The sequence below is a fragment of the Tetrao urogallus genome (genome assembly GCF_951394365.1).
Source record: "Tetrao urogallus genome assembly, chromosome: 3".
Classification (NCBI taxonomy): domain Eukaryota; kingdom Metazoa; phylum Chordata; class Aves; order Galliformes; family Phasianidae; genus Tetrao; species Tetrao urogallus.
The window spans coordinates 4,105,870-4,129,310 of record NC_136815.1 but is presented as its reverse complement, the minus strand read 5'-3'; the positions used below and the strand labels follow the sequence as shown (position 1 = coordinate 4,129,310).

General features: G+C 38.6%; 1 protein-coding gene across 3 annotated transcripts in view; it reads right to left on the bottom strand.

Moving 5' to 3' along the window:
* TRAPPC9 (trafficking protein particle complex subunit 9) overlaps positions 1 to 23,441 on the bottom strand; it is a gene marked incomplete at both ends in the record, with an annotated part of 466,587 nt that overhangs the window by 409,922 nt on the left and 33,224 nt on the right. For all 3 annotated transcript variants that reach the window (XM_079533233.1, XM_079533234.1, XM_079533235.1), the window contains 3 exons: positions 2,558 to 2,643; positions 6,060 to 6,205; positions 9,618 to 9,744. In XM_079533233.1, the coding sequence (XP_079389359.1) occupies positions 2,558 to 2,643; positions 6,060 to 6,205; positions 9,618 to 9,744 (359 nt within the window). The remainder of the gene's footprint in view (positions 1 to 2,557; positions 2,644 to 6,059; positions 6,206 to 9,617; positions 9,745 to 23,441) is intronic.

The following is a 23,441-nucleotide window of genomic DNA, read 5'->3' as shown; positions in this document are numbered from 1 at the left end:
TATAAATTTTAAGACAGTTGCACAGTGATGAAGAATGAACCATGACAAAGGGGAACAAGGGACATCATGCAATGGAGAATTCGAAGGACTGTCAGTCATTGGAAACAAGGTTGAATGAGTAGTCATACTGCATAGGTAAGGTGCTGAGTCAGAAAGAAGGAAAAGATTGTGGGCCAGACAATCTAAAACTGCCATTAAATGAAAGGGATATGCTCACTGTACAAATGATTCTGAGGCTAAATAATGTTGAAGAACATAAAAATTACAAGAAATCAGACAACAGGAAGGCACAGGGACTGCAGACATGAGTACACTTCAATAATAAAATAAAACTTTTTAAAATACTAAACGTTCTGAATTATTAAAATAAAACCACAAGGATTTTGTTCTTGTGATCAAATAATACCTATTTCCACACACTAGTAAACCCACAAACAACACCAAAGAATCAAAACAAGTCAGGCTGGATGGAAATGTTAGAGGTCCTCTTGCCCAATCCATGGCTCCAAACAGGAACGGCTTTCGCATCAGTACAGGTTTTTTCACTGTCCTATCCACTCAGATTTTGAAGATTTCAGAAGATGGTGATCCCTTATTCCCTCTCAGAAACCTCTTCCTACTGTATGGCCACTGAGACATTGGCAAAATAGAATTTTTCTATTAGGAAAGTTTCCCATTGCTGCAACGTGGGAAATTTTTGCTGTGCACCTCTGGGAAGAGTCCCGCTCTGTTTTCATCGCAGCTTCCCAACTGGGAATGACAGCAAGAGGAATTACCCACTAGTCCTCTCTTCTTCTGACTGAACAGATGCAGTTCTCCTTACCTGTCCTATGCTGCTGCACTGACACCAGTCCGTATGTATTGCTGCTAAGCAGGGTGCTCAACATTTGGTGCTGAAGACATTGTCTCTCAAACACTGAGTTGAGAGGAGTAATTGCTGTCCCCATTTGCTGCCTACATTCCTGATTCCACACAAATGAAGCAAAATCAACTCATTTCTACCAATTAGACAACATTAGTGCACAGCAGATTTTCTCAAAGCACTCTATTTTTAGAACACTAAAGAACTATGTTAATCACTTCAATTATTTGTATCTAGTCTGCCTTTCTACATCCTCCGGCGCTTACCAATGAAACTGAAATGCAGTATTAATTCAGAAGATAACTATCTAGCTTGTAGTATTCATGCTATTACAATTAATTTTCACAGTGAATGGATGGAGTGCACACTCGTATAAATAACTGTATTCCAAACTCCGTAGCATATGCAGCCACTTACAAGAAATTTCCTCATTAAGAATTTATCCAAAAACATTTTGAATATATAATTTCATCATTACTTACACAAGACAGATTAAACAATAAATCAAAGCGTTCTTAAGTTTTACGTGGAGTCCTTTCTGATGCACACATTTACCATTACTTTTTCTATTCATTCCTAACATTTCGGTATACCTCTGTAAGCATAAGACAAAATGTTGCTGAAGGAACTGAGTATGTTAGCTTCCTAGAAAGAATTTCACAGTACTCTAACAACAACCTTTCCTCTTGTTACCTAGTCCAATCTACCCCCTTCCAGTTTAAAACTGTTTTCTTGAGCGTGTTCATTTCCTGTGGAAAAAATATCATATGTGGCATATTACCTGTAATTTAGGTCTAATTGTTTGATTAGCCACTGCAGTACAACTATCAATTTAAAAAAAAAAAAATCCTGAGCACATAAATACACCCTAATTTACTGGCGTAGTTTTATTTACTTTGTGGGTTGTGTGAGTTGGGACTCCTTTTGTAAAGCAATATTAAATACTGGGGAAAAGGTGAAAGTATTCAACTAACGATAACACTGGATTAGGAGTGACTGGAGACTAAGGTGGTTTTGCAATTAAAGGATGTTCAACCTTTTAAGAGATATAATAACCTTAAAAAGTCCTGTTAATTGCAATGAGGAAAAAAAAATCCACTGTGTTTCAGTAGAGAGCTTGGGCTTGAACCTTCTAACCTGAGACGCTTCTCTGGTGTTTTAGCCTTTTTCTCCCCAATTCCATCTCATCAATTTAGCATCCAGTGGTTGCAAATAACACATATGCTTGGGAATAGCATATCATACGCTGAAGCATCTATTATAAATCAAAGCTTCTCAAAACTAGTTATTTTCATTCCTCATTTTTTGAAAAAATGTGGTCAACATGGGAATTTGTAAAGCTAGGATAAAAACAAGTAACAGGAGGAAGAATACAGTAATTATTAGGCTTCAGGATATGATTATTACTTGAAAACCAGCATAAATAAATTATTTAGCATGAGTTTGAATCAATGCAGAAAGATACAGAATTGATTCACAGGTCAGCAGCAGTAAAGCATTTTAACTCTCCGAAGAGCAGACATTTCAATTCAGTACCTCATCACCACTGCAAAAATGTGAGAGAACTTACACTGCTGCACTGTTACACCGACGCTGTACTGACTTAAACAGATTTTAAACTATTTGATTTGTATAAAATGGTATTAAAATTCTAACCTAGTGAAGAAGTTAGAAAATGTTTTTGAAGATACATACCATGTTTTCTACTCGGAGCTCAAAAGGCATAGGGTTGTACACCATCAACTGAACTTCACACACATCTCCCTGGACCCACTGGAAGTCTACACAAAACAAGTACAGAATTAATGCAGGAATTGCCTAATGGTAGTGTTATAAAAATGAGCAGCAGCTGAGCTGTCAGAGTGTTACATTAGCTTTATTTTTGAAATTAACACTTCTCTATGATCTGCACAGCCCAAGTCCTGTTCAAGCACCAATGGACAGAAGCTTCAAATCAGAGGCAAAGCAATGTGTTAAAGGACTGGAAGCGTTCGTTAATAGGTTTATTATATTAATGCTAGTAGTGCTCCAGAGCCCAACATCACATTGTGCCAACATTACTTTGGCAAAATTAACTCCGGCACCATTTCAAAAGAGTACTTAAACACTTCCTTAATGGTAACCATTTGAAAGCTTCAGGACTTCCATACTGGGTGGTGGGCCCAAAGTACGCATTACCTCGTATCAAGGCTCAGTCAAAAAGCAGCCAGATAGGGAATAAACACCAAAGGAAAAAAGGATATGAAAAATCATGGGGAAAAAAAAAATCTTCATCTACACACATATGACAATATAGAGTGAAATAAAAATTGTTCTAAATTAAGAAGAAAGCATCTGCTCACCAGCAAGATGCCACCTCCATTCTCCTCCTACTATTTCCCACAGAACACAATAAGAAGTTTGGGAAATGCTGTGGGAGGGGAAGATGACATGAAAAAAATATTGATGCTGATTATTGATTAATGGTTACAAAAGGTAGACTTAAGCAATAACAGAAGATAGTAATTTCTGGATATATTTAGGAAAGACCCATGACCTCTAAATAGAAACTGCAAGGGCAGCTTATTTCTTGACCTACCCTGCCACAAGTGACAGAGTTCATGCTTTAAGGACAATGCACCACACTAAGTATAAGATTTTTGGTTGCATTTAAGAAGGTAAGGAATTTAAGAAAAGGAGGCCTGTGGCACATAAACCGTTTCTGGTGGGCTGCTCCATGCACAAAGGTTATTTGGCACCACAGCTCCATAATCTTTTCAGCCATGTGGTGCTCCTTTCTGCCTCCTGCATTTCTCCTCATAACCACGTGCACTCTACATTCAGATTTTATACTGAATGTGACGTTTGCCATACAAGGTGAGGTCCAACAGTCCAAATAAACAAAAGGTGGTTTTAAAATAGTCATTAAATAGATTAAATAAATCATGACCATAATCTAATCTATAACGAACGCAGATTAACTTTTAACTAGTTTACACAATGATTTTAACACATTGTTCATGCTCTTTTCTCTGGGATATTAGAAAATGTTTTGTAAAAAAAACCCTAAGATTATTAATGCTGTAACTCACAATTAAAACCATCTGCACTCTAACAGCACATTCACAATCACTATCTGATTACATTTTGCAAGCAGTGTTAGAGAGCTCAAGGGAGATGTGCTTAATGCAAATCTTTAAGTCCAATTAACACTACTAGAAATTAACAGCATACATTCTGAGATATTAACAGCTTATATTACTGTGGAACCAGGGAAGTAAAACAGTAGATTAAAACTACATGTTCAAATGCACATTTGCATGGGATGTTTTGTAGTTGTTTGTGCTGTTTTGTTTTTAATTAATTCATTAGTGTCCAAAGTCTTCTGCACTTTGCAGTCCCCAAAAGAACTGGTAGCTTCTCTTGAGAGCTGTCACACAGTTTCAAAGCTATTTAAGCACTGAGCCCCCATTATGGGTACCAGTGAACTGAAGTGGGCATTTTAGCCCTTGCAAATTACAGTAATTTCCAGATTAGAAGAACTACCAGAGGATCATAATTCCTTTTTTGAAAAATGCATGCAATGCAACCACATAAAGGAATTCCGAAAATGTAAATCACTGGGGAAAAAAACCAACACATTGAAAGTAATTACTTGCTGCTAAGTTTTACTCAAAACAAACAAAATTGTTAGAACTCTTATGCTTTAATCTATTTTCTCCCAAAGAGAACAAGATCCTAAGCTCATTTCTTATATTTTTGCAGCTTTGACCAATTTCTCACTGTCAAATACTCCCTAAGCTACCTCCCCAACAAAACTATTGATATTTATTTTCAGGAAAACAAATAATACATGTTGTGTCAACTTATTCACTCAGAAACCATAGCCAGCAGCACCAAGAGTCCTCACTAGCTACCTACAGTTTGCTTCCCACAAGATCTACATAAAACAGAGCAGGACAGTGCTATAGAATTGCTGCCCTGGAGGAAAAGCTTTTGAAAGGAAAGGTAAAATCCAGATAAATGGTGCAAGGTTAAGATCTATACTTACATCATCTGCATGTAGATATGAGAGATTACTTGCAAGACTTTCTAATAGAGCTGTATTACGCTACCAGCAGCACTGCTTACACTATCAGGACTTTATAACAAAAATCCCTTTATGTCATAAACCATGAGGTTTATTCCTCATGACTTGCACACATTAAATCAATTTAAACAGAATAAAATAATCCAATTTATTGTTTTCAATTAGAAAAGCTTATCAAGTTGAAAGCTTAAAAGCTGAAAATGTAAGACTTTTCTGAAGAGCTCTGTTTCCCCTTTGGTTTCCATAATAAAAACACAGACCATTTATTATTGTTATTTCTAATTAAAGTAAATCAAATACATGTTAAAAAAAATAACCATGTTATCTTCAAAGATTCTTCCTTGTTATAATGGAGCTATGGTTTTGTTTTATGCATTCTTTTCTTTGCAAAATTTTTCAACCAAACATTAGAGGTTTTAAAAGTAAATGTGCTGGCTATGTGCTTCAAAAGATAAAAGCCTTAAAGAGCATCACAAGTAGCTCAGACATCTTCTTATACTAAACAAACTAAATAGCTAAAAGGAGAAACTGTATAATTTAAAACTCCTGTGGTACCAACTTGCACTGCCACCAAAAAATGGAGGTTCCCCTTTGAATCCCTCAAGGAACAAGAATACTGCATAAAACAATCGCACGTTAAGACCGGCAGTAAGATTTTATTTCAATGAAAAAAATATAACAAACATCATCAAATTAAGAGACACAAAGAAATGTTATAAGATGTAAAGAAATATTTTGCAAACAAATATTCTAGGAGATACCATCAGCTCTACATCTTTTTAATTCCTTAACCTTTCTTAACCATCTTTTGAAATCAAATTACTACTGCAGCAGGGTCACACTTTGCTACCACGTCCATCCAAACTTGAGATGATACAAAGTTTGGGTACTGAGGAGCACCTGCTCCTCTGAAAATGAATCTGATCGGCTGTGTGACTTTCTTCCCACTTCTCACCTGACTGAACTGTCCCACAGGTTCAAAAGTCATTGGGGAGAACAAACTTTTACTCTTTGGAATCTCAGGCTAAAAAACTGATTAATTCAAAAGAAATTCAGGCTTGCTATCCCTGATGAAGATAGAATTTCCAATTTAACAAAATAATATGAAATACTGGAAAATATTCTTACCTATTTTCTTAGTTCGCTCTTCCCCACGACTATGAGCAATAATTGGAGAGTATATGAAGGGGCTTTTGGTTGACACGTTCTGACCAAGTAGACTTTTAATTTTGTGAGGTCGGAGGCTGGTGGGAAGGTTCAAGAGTTTCACAGATCTGTTAAGCAAAAATAACTTTTATAGAAGGTCATGTTAAAAACAAACAGCAAAGGAAAAACATCTTCTAGAGAAAGCATCAAATGAAAAACTAGCAAGGGATTTAAAATCCAGCTGTTAGTTTCCAAGTGAGAACTGAATTATAAGAACACAGAAATTACAGAAAGCAAGCAAAAATTTAACAAAGCTAAGTCAAAGCCAGGCAAAATTTCACTGGACAATGTAATACAAATAAAGAACTTCTTCAAAGTGAATAAGACAGTTTAAGTACATAAAACTGCATCTGGAAGGAAGGAAATGTCACAGGAATTGGGGAGGTCTCGTTTAAAGATCGTAAAGCGATTACTAACAGACAGGAAAGGACTGATTCATTAAACCATCTTGCTGACCAAAATTCCTGTGATACAAAGCAGGGAAACCATTGGTCTTCCACTGCTGATGGAGAAAAAAACCTTCATTTTTTGCTAATTGCCACATGCATTCCACCACAGTGACGTGGACAACCATGAATTAAAATGTTCAAAAGCCTTGCCAGTACTAAACTTTAAAAAATACATTTCTATAAGATCGATTATGTATGCACCTAGATATGATGATGATGATGACCCAACCAAAACCCTCAAAGACTTCAAAAGGCAGCTGAGGAGCCAAGTGCAAGAATACCAGAAAACCCAACCTGTTCAAAGATGAATAACGACTTCTCCTCTTTCCCTGTTACTGGTTTATAAAACTTATTTCACTGAAATTCTTTAGGAATTCTACAAAGAGGCTGTGGATGTTACAGTACATGATTAAATTCTCATGTTTTTATATAGTTCATCAAATATCATGACTGGAGAAGTAAGAAGCCTGCCTTCTTTAACTTAAAATCAAGCATCTTCACCTCAAAAAGGTGTTCCCTTAAATGATAGAACAGTTTTGCAACGTTTATATGAAAGAAATTGAGTCACTCACTCACCACAGTTACAGAATTATACTAAATTTCAAAATAAGAAACTATCACAGAGAACATGAAAATCAAGTCCTCCATATTTAGAAGCTCAGCACAATGAAGAACAGTTTTATCAACCAAAGAAACCAATATTCCCACTAACAAAAAGTGCGTACATACAAGAAAGCCATTTGTTTTAAGAATCACCCAAACCATTCAAGATAATGTGCTATTACTGAAAAATAACGATGCTGTAACAGGAATATTATAAAGACAAGTTACCTCTGTGATACAGAACATTTGATAAGAAGTTACAAGAGACTATGAAAAGTGTTTTGGAACAAGAAATATCTCACATCCATTCATTATCTGTTGATAAATGTGACAGCATCAGTCAAATGCAAAAAGAGAGTCTATGACAGACTCCAGAATACTCTGAACGAAGTACAATACCTCTTCTGATTGGATCTGAGTACAAATTAGAATGCAAATTTAAGCAACACATGTGAGTGATACGTATTTGAGGAAATTAACACTAAAAATTGAGGAAGTGCTAATAAAAGGGATTTTATGTCCTCAATAGCAAGTACTTTGGCTCAGCCATCACTATTTAATAAACAGAGCTGGATACACTTTTTTTTTTTTTTTTTTTCTAAATCTTAATGCATAGCAGTGAAAGGAAAGATCTTCAACTACTTGCTAGGAAACATTATCTTTTAAAATTCCTTTGTGTGAAAAGCTTGATTAAGAATATTTACTAGGCCTGGTCCCAGCACTACTGAGTTCACCAGAGTGGCAATTATGGTATTGCAGTTGTTCTGTAATTCCCAATGTGGAAGAATAAAATCTTTTATTAGGGAAATAAAAAAGCTGTATTGATTAAAAACAAACTTGCTTAGAAGGGAAACCAAAATACTTCTAAATTCTGCTTAAGTCTAATAAACGCTGCTTCTATTAGAATAGGAAGACAATTAATCTTCCATTTTGTATTTGATAAAATACTAGGGCTTTTCATAGTATACTTTCCAATCTCATGTGCTTTCAATTTCTAGAGCTTCAGACAAACAATTAAAAGCTCAAAGAGCCTTTCAGATTACACTAAAGTATTTGACATGCCAAAAGTTCCAAAGGCTAGAAAACACATAAAAACAATACTTAATAATTGTCAATAATAGACCAAGTTTAAAAATATAGCAGGAAAAAAAAAAATGAAACACATCATATGAAGTATCAGGAGTAAACACTTAAAGGGCAGCTACAGGCATTAAATACCACATACCATGAATAATCAACTACAACTTTGCCAAGCCAAATCTCCTCAATTGCTTCACGGGTACAGGGGAGAAAAACGTAATAATGCCATTGCATTCTGGCCTCATTAAGGTAGTTCAATGTTCAACAGTATTGTAATTAAGACATCTGTATCCAAAATTAGTATGACACATGAAATGGATCAATAACTAGCAGACAATGAAATGCCAATTGTAAATAAAACAATGCTGGAAGATCTCCAAGATCTGCATCTTTCCCGCAGGAATACACGAGATGTGGGGCGACCCAGGTGGCTAACCAGTGCACTTGGCCCCAGCATGGGACAAAACACAGTTCAGGACACTGCTGGTTTGTCTGCTACGTATGTTCAATCTCAGGTCTATGCTCCAGTCTAATCTGTACCTTAAGAGGGGGCGTTCTGCACAACAAATTGCTCGTGAGAACAAAACCATTGTATTTAATGTACTACATATAGTTAAACAAGGTCTTTGTCTTCAGTGAAAAATCAGAGAAGTTAGAACAGTAGAAGTAGCCACAGAATCAAAAAATGCTCATAGAATAAAACATTTATGTCATTTTAGAGACTGAAGGTAATCTGAAAGTAAATATCATTTTTGCTTTTTGTTACACTTGTATTATTATCTTCTTGTGATACCAGAACATTTCATTTTATTTTATTTATGTCTGATGACATCCCAAAGAGAAATGAAACATCTGTGAGTACTCTTTTCAATAACTTCCAGTGCATTTTTTTTCTGAATGGCAATTACCAAACACCACTCATGACACAGATTTTCTTTTAGCCTTTTAATTTCATGCCAAACTGCAGTTATTCCATCTCTGTGTCTCTCTCAAAGACTTTATACTAGGTTTTAATCTAAAAAATATATTAGTCATTGGAGTGACCTGATAATCTAACTTAAATCTCAACTGCAATTATAAAACACTTTTCTTAGATTGTATCAGAAACTCCTGAATGACAGTTTTATTTTAAAAAATCCTCTCTTTCTGACTCTGAAGACCACAAAAAGTATTTTCTGCTCAAGGGCTCTATTTTTGCCCAAGAACTTCTCAAAACAATTTGACATTTTGACATTTTTTCATGTTATTGTGAACAGCTTACATAAACTGAGAAGGCTACATCCTTCCAGTATCCTTTAAAATTTGACAGGTACTGTGGAAAAGTTAAAGATTGCATTCAGAGTCCTACCTCACAATAGGCAATTTGGTGAATGGAACAGGAGGTAACTTCAAACCATCTGGAAGAGTGATGAATTCCATTGTGCCAGGGCATTTTGCTGTGTAGTTTTCCAAGCTCTGTGTTACATCTTTCTTTTCTAGAAATAAGTTAGTTGAAAATAAGAGTAAGAAATACTTGCAACATTTATGCAACTAAAGTTTAAGATGAAATTATGATCTGAAGCTTTACTTGCCTTTGTGGACTTTAACATGGTCACTGTAATGGAAAACCAACTACTGCATGAGAATACTTAACATGACACACCAAAATCCTTAAGTGCATGAAACAAAACTAATTAAGTGCTCTTCAGTAGCCAAGACAGTTTCATGTACTTTTTTATAATTTTTAGAACTGTCATTGTATACCTATTTTTGATTAGTTTTTTCTTCCATTGGCAAGATAACAATTTCTAAAACTGAACTTGCAAATCTAAATATCCAGAGCAAACTGCATCAGGCACATGAAGGTTATTTACAACATCACCGTTATGTGAACAAGCCTTGTCCTAAACAACACATAGAACGGTGTCAATGCCAAAAAAGAAACCAATGAATTTTGAGGTTATCATGCATTGAAACTACCTACTTCTTAAAATTATTATGCTATGCTGCTAAATGTTAACTGCCAGTATGAATTTTTTTCTTCGGTTTTGCTTAAAATACAAGAACATTCAAGCAAACATACATTATTAATTTCATCTTCATGGCTCTGAATTTTCTCCAATTGTCAGTTCCAACAATTCACACAATTGTATCTCCAGAAAAAAAAATGGGTTATTTATGGCCTGAATACCAAATTGTTGTTCTCTGATGAGTCTCACCAAACAGAAATAAACCTCAAAGCTTATGTTTAGATGGGAGGGTATGTGAATACTCTTACACCTGTAAGGGTTTAAAGTACAATGAACATTCTTCTGTACATGTGCTATCAATAAAAATAACTATACAGTAACTAAATAGCTTCAAGAAATTGTTTCCGAGATCTAAATACACAAAGATAATCAAAACACAAAAGAGTGATAGCAAATGCTGTTTTCCAAAAAAATTCCTTAGAAAGGCTATAAAAAAAAAAGATACTGTTTGTTTACACTGATGTGAAAAACCAGCAATGAATTTCATATAAAACTGTGGGAAAAAAAAAGGTTTGCAAGGCTTACGTATAATTAGATAATTTAGATATTAAATTTCAGTGATAAAGTAACATGATTTCTCTAGAACTACCTGCTGTTTTCTCCTGTGCTATTATCAAATTATTATAATTAGCTCCATTAAAACATTGTCTCTTAATCGTTTCCAGGTGATTAGCTGTTTGCCAGCTGTAGCAGTCTTCATGGAATGACCCAAAACAGATTCATTCAGAAACTACATTTGATCTAGTAAGAATCTGCTTTAAAGTTTAAAATTTCAATTGATGAGCTCAATACAAATTAAAAATGGATAGTGTGAAATTATCAGCAAGCTTCTTTCAAACAGAACATCATTTTCTCTGTAACACTACAAGTACATTGTGCCCATATGAACAAACTGAAAGACTTCCTGAAGATTCCAAGATGCAGAAGCACATTTAGAGGCAATTAAGCATAGTTTGAATGTTATCACCAGTAATACTTACTACATAAAAGGTTCAACTGGGTTACTGTGTGCTCTCCACTCTACAATCCTTTCAAAGGAAAATATGGAGTATCAGTAGGGAGGAATGAGTGACTGGATAATGGATAATTCCATGAATCCCTGGACTTTCAGATCAGAGGTCAGTGCAGCTATCTCCTCAGAGTCACTTTGCCTTCTCTTCTGCTCTTCTCTTTGGTTTTTTTTTTCTGCTTTATAAAAATACACTGGGCTACACGAGCAAGGGGTTAGTCAGGAAAGCCAAGCAAGCTATTACAGCCTTCTCTGCAGGACAGATCAGGCCACGCCTACAATATGGAGTCTAGTTTTGTGCTTCCCAGTTCAAGGCAACTGTGGAAAAACTGATGGAGCAGCACAGAAAGGTCAGCGCAGTTAGGGCTCTGAGGCACAGCCTATGTGGACAGGTAGAGTTGTCTGATGAAAAGAAGGATCTGGAGGAATCTAATCACCAGAGGGGCTGTCCAGAAGAGGCCTGTGGAATCTGTCTCTGAAAGTTTTCAAAACACAGTGGAATAAAAGCACAGCTAGTAAAAGCTTTGACTTAAGATGGTCTACATGACCATCAGAAGCACTGTAAAAGGAGTATTTTCACTAGTCCGTTATTTCAGACAGTTGTTGCTGCCTCCTGGCCTCATTTTCCTCCCAAGTTATTAACACTTCTCTCCTTGTTTATAGCAAAAATCAGAGCAACTTCTTCCAGGAGGAGCCAGATAAACCACTGGCATCGTAGGAAGGATTCTTATTATTTTCCTCTAAAAGATAAAAGAGGACTGCATTTAAAGAGCATGAACATTTCAGACAACAACTGACATCCTGAGTCTACATACCGCGGCAAGACCTAACTATTCATTTCCACATGCGAGCTGACCAATTTACAAACATTTAATAATAATGCAACATCTATAAGCTATTCATTTGTTCCTGTATAAGGATGAAAATCCAGTTATAACACTGGAATAAAAACAGTGTGCTGATTTAAGTCAGAGCCGAATATGACTACTAGGCTGTTTCTATCCAACATGAATTGTCAGAAGCTACAAAATTACCATCTTTCACAATATAAACCTGGGGACAGTTCCTTAGCAGTATACAGCTGGGAAGAAAAACACTTAACTTGCTTTGTTTTGCCTGCCTGCTATTTCTCATGACCTATAATCACAACAGATTGCCATAACTAGAAACAGCACCTTCAAAAATGAAACAACACAAGCTGATGGGACAACAGACCATTTTTACCACCTGTGAAAATATGAATGGGAGAAACACGTTATTTTCTTCTTTCATGTAAACTACTCCTGGTCCAGGTAGGTTTATCTGTTTGTAGAATAGGCGCTACTGTGAAAGAGTTGATCTCTAGCACACAGCCAGCAATTTAAAGATTCAGGATATTACTTCATCCAAGGATTTTTAATGCAGACTCATAAAGCTTGGTGAGAAGTAAGCAGTAGCATCCCCTTTCACACCTTCAAGGCATTTATTTTTCTATTTCCTGTACTACTTAATTTTATTTTAATGTCTGTCAAACCAGGTAATGCAATGCTGCATTTGAAATGCTACCGCTAACACCACATACATGTGTTTTCTTTTTCATAAACTCAGTTCTTCAGGATGCATCTTGAATGATTCCTCCGATGAAACACCAATCTATCATTGTAGCACACTGATGGCTACAGGTATTTTCTGGTACACAACATAAGTCTTTCACTGAAGCCTGTGCTGCCAAATCAATCTGGCATTCATAGGCTTCTAAGGCCAGGAATACACACTTTCTAAGCACATAAATATTGATTGCAATTGCCTTTATTATGAAACTAATGCCACACAACGGATAAATTGCACTGCTTCCACTGAACTGTCTTGAGCCACTCAGCATATTTTAAGCAGGTATAGGAAATATTCCAGAAAATACATCTCAGGCATATCTAGACTCCAACCAGCATCGCAGAGCCAAGATTTGCAGCAGTTCAAGAGAGAGTACTTGCATAAAAATTTCAGGCTCTGATGGTCAGGATGTTATTTGCCTTTTGTCTTAAACTGAGACAGGAGAGGTTTAGGTTAGATATTAGGAGGCAGTTTTTCACTCAGAGGGTGGTGACGCACTGGAACAGGTTGCCCAAGGAGGCTGTGGATGCCCCATCCCTGGAGGCATTCAAGGCCAGGCTGGCTGTGGCTCTGGGCAGCCTGGTCTGGTGGTTGGTGACCCTGCACATAGCAGGGGGTTGGAACTGGATAATCATTGTGGTCCTTTTCAACCCAGGCCATTCTATGATTCTATGATGATTCTATGATTTTTATAAGAGGAAGAGCACATAACGCCTGTAGAGCCTACGGGGATGGAAAGCATCACAGCAACCAAAGACATCGCTACAGCATGCACTTAATTCTTCATGAGACCAGAGGTCTGCCACTCTGAAGAACTGGCTTTTATTTCCTAGTATGAAACACTGTCAATTGTTGCATTCAAAGCAACACTTGCAAAAGGAATTTGTTTATAGATTTCAGAGTCACGTTTTTTATTTCACCGTAGAAACTCAGCATGCTTTCTGCACAGGCAAGGCTAAAACAAGACATTTTCCTAAGCTGATGCTGTAGGAAGTACAGTTTATAACAAGCTGTTGACAAGCCAACAGTATTATTACTTTTCACTTTGCACTGCATCTCAGCGGAGATGCAAAAACAACCTACATCAACAGGACATACCAAGACGCATCCACGATGTAAAGGAACAAGAGCTACACAGTCTTTCCTGACAGCCACTTCTGAAAGCAGATGTTGGAGCCTCTCTCCCCCGTTTGATGCTTCTGCCACCTGACCTCAGAGGTTTGAATGAATGATAAAAACTTCTCTTTTAACCCAATTTGCATCAAAGCCTTGTAGTTGTCATAACCCACCACAGACTGCTATTTTTGAAACAGCTCTGATTTTTTTTTCAAGCATCTGCCTCACTGTCACTGTATTTTGACACAACCAGAAACTACACCAACTTTTTGGAAAGACTTTTTTTCAACTACTGTCTCCTGATCCATATTTTAGATGACTATCTGTGGCTTAAAGAGACAGATATCATTGGTAGCTACCTTTCTCTTTGGAAGGAAGGGATGGAAAATGGTTACTCTTCGGAATTTTTTGCCATCTAATATTTTCATCCTTGCCAGCAGGAAAGCAAATGACATTTGGCCCATTCACCTGTGAATTATCCTCTGAACACCTTTATTTTCTCATCTGGACTTTTCTCATTTGTCATTAATTTTTTTCTCCATTTTCTCTCCAGATTCATTTATGATCAGTATCATAAAATAGCTGCATTGAAATAAAGCTGCACAGCACAGCTTCACCAAGGGAAGATTGTGCCTGACCAATCTAGTAGCCTTCTGTGGTGGAGTGACAGCGTCTGAGAACAAAGGGAAGGAAACTGATGTCATCTACCTGGTCAGAGGCCTTGCAGAAGTCATGGTCCCCCACCACACCCTTATCATTGAATTGGAGACTTCATTGAATTTGAGACTTCACTGAATGGATTTGAAGGGTGGACTTTTCAGAGAGTTGGTTGGAAGGTCATAGCCAGAGGGCTGTAGTCAATGGCTCTATATCCAGGTGGAGGCTGGTGGCAAGTGGTGTCCCACAGAGGTCTGCCTTAAGATTGGTACTCTTTAAGATCTTCATCAGTGACAAAGATGATGGGATGATGGTTGATGAAGAACTGAGACATCAGCGTGTGCTTGCAGGCTGGAAAACCAACAGTATTCTGGGCTGCATCAAAAGAGGGGTGGCCAGCAGGGCAACGGAGGTGACTGTCCCTCCACTCTAACCTCATGAGGCCCCACGCAGAGTACTGCATCCAGGTCTGGGACAAAGGAAAGATGTGGATCTTTTGGAGAAGGTCCAGAGGAGGGCCACAAAGATTATGCTGGAACATCTCTTCTATGAACAAAGGCTGGAGGAGTCAAGCTTGTTTAGCTTGAAGAAGAAAATGTTCCAGATAGATCTCATTAGGACCTCCTAATATTTAAAGAGAAAATCTAAAGAGGAGGAAAATCAACTTTTTACACAAGGAGACAGTGATAGGACAAGTGGGAGTGGTCTTAAACTAAAGGAGAGAGGATTTAGATTGGATGTGAGGGGAAAGTTTTTCACTGAGAGAATGGCGAGATGCTGGAACAGGTTGCCCAGAGAGGTTGTGGATGTCCTGCCACTGCAGACGTTTAAGGCCAGGCTGGAGGGGGCCTTGGGCCACCTGAACTAGTACTTAGTCTAGCAGTTGGCAAACCTGCACGTGGCAGGGGGGCTGGAACCTGATGATCCTAGAAGTCCCTTCCAGCCCAAGCCATTCTCTGAGTCTGTGAATGCCACAGTCACTACTGAGCACATACTTTGAGTTTGCTTATTGTAACCTCACACTACAATCGCCCTGTCTCCTGCACAATTATTTCCATTACCGTTTTCTTGTTGTTTCTGATAACTAAAGATTTTGTAAGTCCACCAACATTCTTGGTAATTTTTTATTTAATCATTTAATGTCAACAAAAGCAACATTGGCTTTGTCCCAAACCTGCTCTGAGTCTTCTTCTAATATGAGAACACAAAAAACTGGAAGCTTCAGTTGCACAGTTAGATACCATTTGTGACTGAAAGCCACTGAATGTGAAGGAAGTCTTTCTGCTTGTGTCACAGTAATGTGAAGCAACATTTCACAGTATGTCACAAAAAAAAAAAATCTCAACAGGGCAGGAAAGGAGGTCAGTTATATATGAACATTTTTAAGCACTTTGGTAATCACAATTTAACCATATCATACAAACAGCATTTCATGCCTTGGCAGATAACAGAAAAACTGTAGAATATAATTGTTTTTATTGTATGCCTTAATGCTGTTACACTTGAAGAAATGTAGAACATCTGTACTTAGTCACAGTCATTACCCTCTAAAATTGAATCAAATATTAAAAACGTAATGTTGGATCCTTGGCTGATCTTGTATTGATGAAGTTAATCTGTCCCCTGCAAAATAACCTACAGCAAGGCAGAACAAAGAAAGAGAACAGTTTATGTATGATCTGCCAACTGGAAGACAAATGATTTTCTGGTTCCTTATGCAACTCACTAAAATATTACAGAAGAAAGTAGAGAAACAAATAGCTAAAAACCTTCTGACTCCAAAATAACCCCTGGTGGTAAACTCCGAATGGAAGGTTTAACAAAAAAACTCATACCCAGGATTCTTTGTGCTGGCTGAGCTTTCCCTTTCCCACTGAAAACAGCACATGGCATTTCAGGAAGGAGAAGTCAGAGGAGACCTCATGCAGCAGTCAGCCCCACAAGGTGGCAGCCAGCTGCTACCCAGTTCTCTTAGGAACGAAGTGTCAGACATCTCCCTGACAAATTGCTAGTAACAAGGCAGAAGACAGACAGTCTGACAGTAGAAAATGAAAGAGAAATGGTAATTTCTGCACCCATGAAGATAGATTTTTCCCTTCACAAAACTGAAAATTGCTTGATGAGCCATCTTCCAACTAGAGAAGACAAAGTGAGTGTCTGCTGCTGGGGAGATATTCTGCACCACCCTGCTGCCAAGGCACTGCTGATCCTTCAAAGAAAAAAAGAACTTCTGAAAGTGCACAAAATACTTCAAGAGTCTCACAAACGTGGAGAAGAAAGTGAATACTCAGAGTGTAGCCACTACAAACTGCTTTTACCTTGAAGTTAATCACGAGGTCATATGCAAAGGTCTTCATGATCTTTCAAGCACTCCCTCAAATTCTAGTTAGGATAGAGGCAGGTGGACAGTAATCACTTAGCTGCATATTCAGCACACCACCGTGCTATCCCAAAAAGGTAATGTTCCAAGTGCAATGCAAACTGCCTTCCGAGCAATCCAATGAATCCTATGCTTTCATTCCAATATTCTCTACTGCAATGTGTTTCAGCACACACCTATGGTTTCACACTGCCCTGAACAGCTACACTTCAGTCTCCTACCTCCATTCAATAGGACATGAGATATACAGGAATCACATGCAAGTTAACTGGCCAACTGGATGTCAACGTACCAAACGAAAGTTAGATCTAATGGCCTTTTTGCCTTTGTCTCTTGAGGCATTGTTAGCATTTAGCTTTTATGTGTACAAACAAGAGTTATGAAACTGGAACAAACTTGACATCTCTGACCTGTTGTCCACACTATGTTTTGTCCACACACTGAATGGCTACTCTTAAAGAAAAAAAACAGAAAGGCGCTGGTAGACAGCATATAATACGAATTCTATTTCTTTGAGAAATCAAGCAAAATAAATCTCTAAATACAGTAGAAACTAGTAAACTTCACAGTCTGACATGAAAAAGAGCAAATACAGCAGGAAAATAAAATTAATCTATGCCAGTCAGAGATCTTGGTGACTAAGACCCGCTTTCATGAATAGATTATCACAGGCAGCAGCAAAGTGGCTCCATCTATACAACAGTGAGTGCAAAGGGATTCAGTTATGTGCTGTGTAAGAGTTCACCTGTGAAAGAGAAATGATTGCCTTTACTCCTAAGTTTGGAGGAGTGGAGGAAACGAGGAAAACATGTTCAATACAGACAAAATATAGAAGTTGTCTGTGTAAGAATAACATTGCCTGCTTTTGAACAGCACCAGGAAAAAAGAATGGAAATAGTCTAAACATACAATGGTCTTTAATTACAGGATCCCTAACATTTATATAAAATGTATAATATTATGCCACAGTGAGCTTGAAATTCACACCTAGCATAAAAATGCCTTTAGATAAAATCTCATGAAAAATTGACACAACTGAAGTCAGAGTTCACAAATGACATTAAAATTTCAGTATTTAGTTCTCTGCTGTCACTGAGGTAACTTCAGATGTCTGCAGTTTGAACAACATATCAAAATATACTTTGCACGTACAAAACCAGTGTGTCGTTCACTGAGAAATATTGATTATATTCTATGTTAAGAAATACCAGAAGATCCACCTTAACATGAAGTGTAGCAAATTAAGAAAAGGTAACTTGCATAGCAATGTAAAAATTAAGGACAATTGCTACCAAGCTGCCTCTGTACAAAGCAGGTTTTGTAAATATTAACAGATACAACGACGTAATTCTTATACACTCTTACTTCTCAATTTGTGTTTTAGGTAGAAGAAACATAGAAAGACAGAAGGTAACAACACACCAATTTCTGTAGGTCCTTTTTTCCCTACTATACTGTCCTGCAAAGACAGAGTCAACACAACTCCAAGTTTCAATATCTCCATTAGTGATATCAAGAGATATCACTTTCTTTCCTATCTTTCCTGAGAAAAGAACACTTTAATTGTTTAAAGAATCACAGAATCATTAAGTTTGGAAAAGACCTGTAAGACCATCTAGTCCAACCACCTACCTGCTGCCAGTGGTACCCACTAAACAGTGTTCCTTAGTACCAGATCTCCAAGTTTCATGAGCACCTCCAGGGATGGTGACTGAACCACCTCCCTGGGCAGCCCATTCCAGCACCTGACCACTCTTTCAGAGTTTTTTTCTAATATCAAAGCTGAACCTCCCCTGGTGCAACTTGTGGCCATTCTCTCTCATCCTTTTGCTAGTTACCTGGGAGAAGAGACAAACCCCCACCTTGCCACAACTTCCTTTCAGAGAACTGTAGGAAGCAATAAGGTCTTCCCTGGGAATCCTCCAGACTGAACAATCCCAGTTCCCTCAGCTGCTCCTCATAAGAATTGTGCCCCAGACCCCTCATGGCTTTGTTACCCTTCTCTGAACATGCTCCAGGGCCTCAATGTCTTCCTTGTACTGAGGGGCCCAAAACTGAACATAATACCTCACCAGTGCTGAGTACGGTGGGATGATCACCTCCCTGCTCCAGCTGGCAACACTATTTCTGATACCATCCAGAATGCCATTGGTATTCTTTGCCACCTGGGCATACTGCTGGCTCACGTTCTACCAAACACTGACCAACACCCCCGGGTTCTTTTCCTCTACACAGTCTTCCAGCCACTCTGCCCCAAGCCTGTAGCGCTGCCTAAGGTTATTGTGGCCAAAGTGCAGGACGCAGCACTCAGTCTTGTTGAACTTCATCCCAATGGCTTCAGCCCCTTGATCCAGGATCCCTCTGAAGGGCCTATCTACCAACAGGCAGATCAACATTTTGTCTCAACTTAGTCTCATCTGCAAACTTTCTGAGGGTGCACCCAATCCCCTCTTCCAGATCATCAGTAAAGATATTAATCAGGACAGGTCTCACTACCGACCCCTGGGGAACACTACTCCTCAGCAGTCTCCAGCTGGATTTAACTCTATTCACCATCACTCTCTAGGCCCAGCCGCCCAGCCAGTTCTTTACCCAGCAAAGACTGCATCCATCCAAGTCACGGGCTGCCAGCTTCTCAATGAGAATACTGTGGGAGACAGCATCAAATGCTTTGCTGAAGTCTAGGTAGACTACATCAACAGCCTTTCTCTCATCCACCAGGCAAATCATAAGCCTGTGGTTTCCTGAATCCTCCTTATGACCTTTCTTGTAGTTGGGGAACACGCTGGCAAGCCTCCAATCCTTTGGGACCTCTCTGGTTAACCAGGAGCACTGATAGATGGTGGAAAGCACCTCGGCAATCACCTCTTCTAGCTCCCTCAGCATCTCCACATGGATCCCATCCAGCCCCACAGACTTGTGACAGTCCAGGTGATCTGTTAATTCTCAAACTGTCTCCACCTGAATCATGAATTTACTCTGCTCCCCATCTCAGACTTCCAGATCAGGAGGTAGACTACCCTGAGGATAACTAGTCTGACTTTTAAAGACAAATGTACAGAAGGCTTTCAGAACCTCAGCCTTTTCCTTATCCTCAGTGGTCACGTTCTCCACTACATCCACTAAAGGATGAAGATTCTCTTTAGCTCTCTTCTTACCGTTAAAATATTTATTAAAAAGCTTTTTGTTCTCTTTTACTACAGTGGCCAAGTTGAGTTCAAACTGAGCTTTTGCATTTCCAATTTTCTCCCTGCATGTCTTAACAGCTTCTTTGTATTCTCCACAGGTTGCCAAACCTTTCTTCCACAGGAGGTTCCCTCAGGCTCATCTCTAGCAAGCCATGTTTTAACCCCTCATCCCTTCAGATTTGGTTTAAAGCCCCCTTACTGAGACCTGCCAGCTCCTGGGTTAGGATTCACTTCCCGCTTTGAGACACATGAGACAGACGTGCAGCCATCAGGCCAAGTAAACTGCCCACAAAGATGTGAATTCTGTGGTACACCTTGAAAACTTCGTTATATTTATTAATGACTTTAAACAAGTTTGCAAGTTTTAATGACCGATTTCCTGTTTCTCTTAAGACTTTTGATAAGGTAAAGCCTAGAGATTTTTTCTGTGCTTTATCAAAAAGTGTAACACACAGCTCTGAACTGAAGACTAAAGTGAGTAAACTACAAAAGATTTTTGTGTTTTGTTTTGTTTTGTCTTTTTTTTGTAATACTACACATTTTGAACCACTGTTAATCTTATCTACCTTATAATAGGCCTTCATATAACATTGACTTCAAGTGTCAGTCTTCATATTTTGTGCTACGGAAAATAATTTTATTCCTCTTGGTGACTTTGTTACTAGTTTACTTAATCTCATGTATTTGTTCCACTTCGTAATTGATAAATTCACTGAATTGCCACCTGAATCAGCGTATTCAATCACAAAAGGACATGCAGATTATTATTTGAAATTACGTTCTATTGGCATTTTGCTTTTCCTCACAGCAATCTCAAGTTTCAGAATAGCCCAAAAGACTATGGTGTCATGAAAATTACACCTTTTTGAAAAAGCTGTTCTAGAGTTTAGTTATTTAATAAGCCAGCTCCTTTACAAAACATCAATTACAGAGTGAGCTTTTAAATGAGTAAAATAAGCCCAGAGAGTTTTAGCCTCCTGTTTCTATTCTGTATTGAATAAAAAAGAGATTTTAAAATATGCAGTGTTCCAGATAAACTCCCAGCACCAGGAGCATGTAATAGTGCTGAAGATTTACAGCACAGAACTGAAAAAAAGAGAACTAGACCAAAACCAACAAAATTCAAACAAATGCTGAATATCATTCACCTAATTCACTTTTATGCTTACCTCGTACAGGCAGGAAAACTTAAACAGCAGCATGCATTATTACTCTTTGCAGTATTGCAAGAGAGATGGAAGAGTCACAAGGAAAAAAAAAACAACATGGCCACCTGGCTTATGTATGGTGCATATCCATGTCCTATTTATCTGATTATGCAAAGAACCCTGATTTGTAAGATAAGTGGCTTCTAGGAAGTTTCCTCCTACTTCACAGAACTCCTATTATAATAAGTCAGAAAGCATTTACATTCAAGCTTTTCTTTTTTTATAAACATACATCTTCATTCAAACATATTGTGTCACAGAATCACAGAAAGGCCAGGGTTGGAAGGGACCTCAGGGATCATGAATCTCCAACACCCTGCCACAGGCAGGGCCACCAACCTCCCCATTTAATACCAGACCAGGCTGCCCAGGCCCTCATCCAACCTGGCCTTGAACACCTCCAGGGACGGGGCATCCACAACCTCTCTGGGCAGCCTGTTCCAGCACCTCACCACTCTCTCTGTAAAGAACTTCCCCCTGACATCCAACCTAAATCTCCCTCCCTCAACTTAAAACCATTTCCCCCTGTCCTGCAGTTATCAACCCTTTCAAAGAGTTGATTCCCCTCCTGTTTGTAGGCTCCCTTTAGGTACTGAAAGGCTGCAATGAGGTCACCCTGCAGCCTTCTTTTCTCCATGCTGAACAAGCCCAGCTCCCTTCGCCTGTCTTTGTAGGGGAGATGCTCCAGTCCCCTGATCATCTTTGTGGCTCTTCTATGGACCCTCTCCAACAGCTCCCTGTCTTTCTTGTACTGGAGGCTCCAGACCTGGACACAGTACTGCAGATGGGGCCTCACAAGAGCAGAGTAGAGGGGGACAATCACCTCCCTGTTCCTGCTGGTCACCCCTCTTCTGATGGAGCCCTTTTTGGATGGACACCATTTGCCTTCTGAGCTGCAAGAGCACCCTGCTGGCTCATGTTGAGCTTTTTATCCATCAGGACCCCCAGGTCCTTCTCCATAGGGCTGCTCTTTAGGACCCCTCCTTCCAGTCTGTATGGATCCCTAGGATTCCTCCGGCTCAAGTGCAAACCTTGCACTTTGCTCTGTTGAACCCCATCAGGTTCACCCAGGCCCACCTTTCAAGCCTGTTGAGGTCCCTCTGAATGGCATCCTTTCCTTCCACTGCGTCAACCGCACCACTCAGCTTTGTGTCATCAGCAAACTTGCTGTGGGTGCACTCGATTCTGTCATCGATGTCGTTGATAAAGATGTCAAAGAGCACCGGTCTCAAGGCAGACCCCTGGGGGACGCTGCTTGTTACCGGGTGTCACGGCTATCAAACACGAGGTGCTAGGTCTGTTCAGTTACATTTATATATACACACAAATACGTACAGATAAGGCATGGAATTACACTGAAACTGTAAAAATATTTCCATCTACTGGCTAAGAATCTACCATGCTGCGGTTAATAATCCCTCGGAAATTATACTGCACATTTCAGTCTCCATTCTGAAATCAGTTAATTTTAACTTTCTAAGACCAAGCATTTAAAAGATTTACTGGTTACACAATTACATCTTGCAGGCACTTTGTCAACGAAAATACAATGCAGCACATTAAAACCAGTTCAGTAATGTCAGTTAAGTAAACCTCACCTCAACTCAGAAGCATGCATCAATTTCATTTCCATCATAATTTCTGTTTAGTCTGATTAAGGTTTCATGCTTTTCAGCCCTTGAAATCAATAACTTTTATCCTTCTAAAAATTAATTTATGTACTGTAAAGGATCCTAGGGGAAGTGCTGTCCTAAATTAAATATAGTATTAAGGAACAACATTCTTTACAACTATAAAAGATTGTGAATTGCTGACAGGCTATGTCTATATGAATGACTGCTGCAGCACAAGAGAGAAGCTGTAGAGCAAAACAGTTGGTGCCTACATTACACACACTTCAGGGAATTGATTTCTTGAAACTATTCACAGCATAAGCAGACCTTCTCAGAGGTTTCCAATACAGTGCCTCTTATTTTCCACTCTCAAGAAACACAATATCCCAATCAGAACTACCC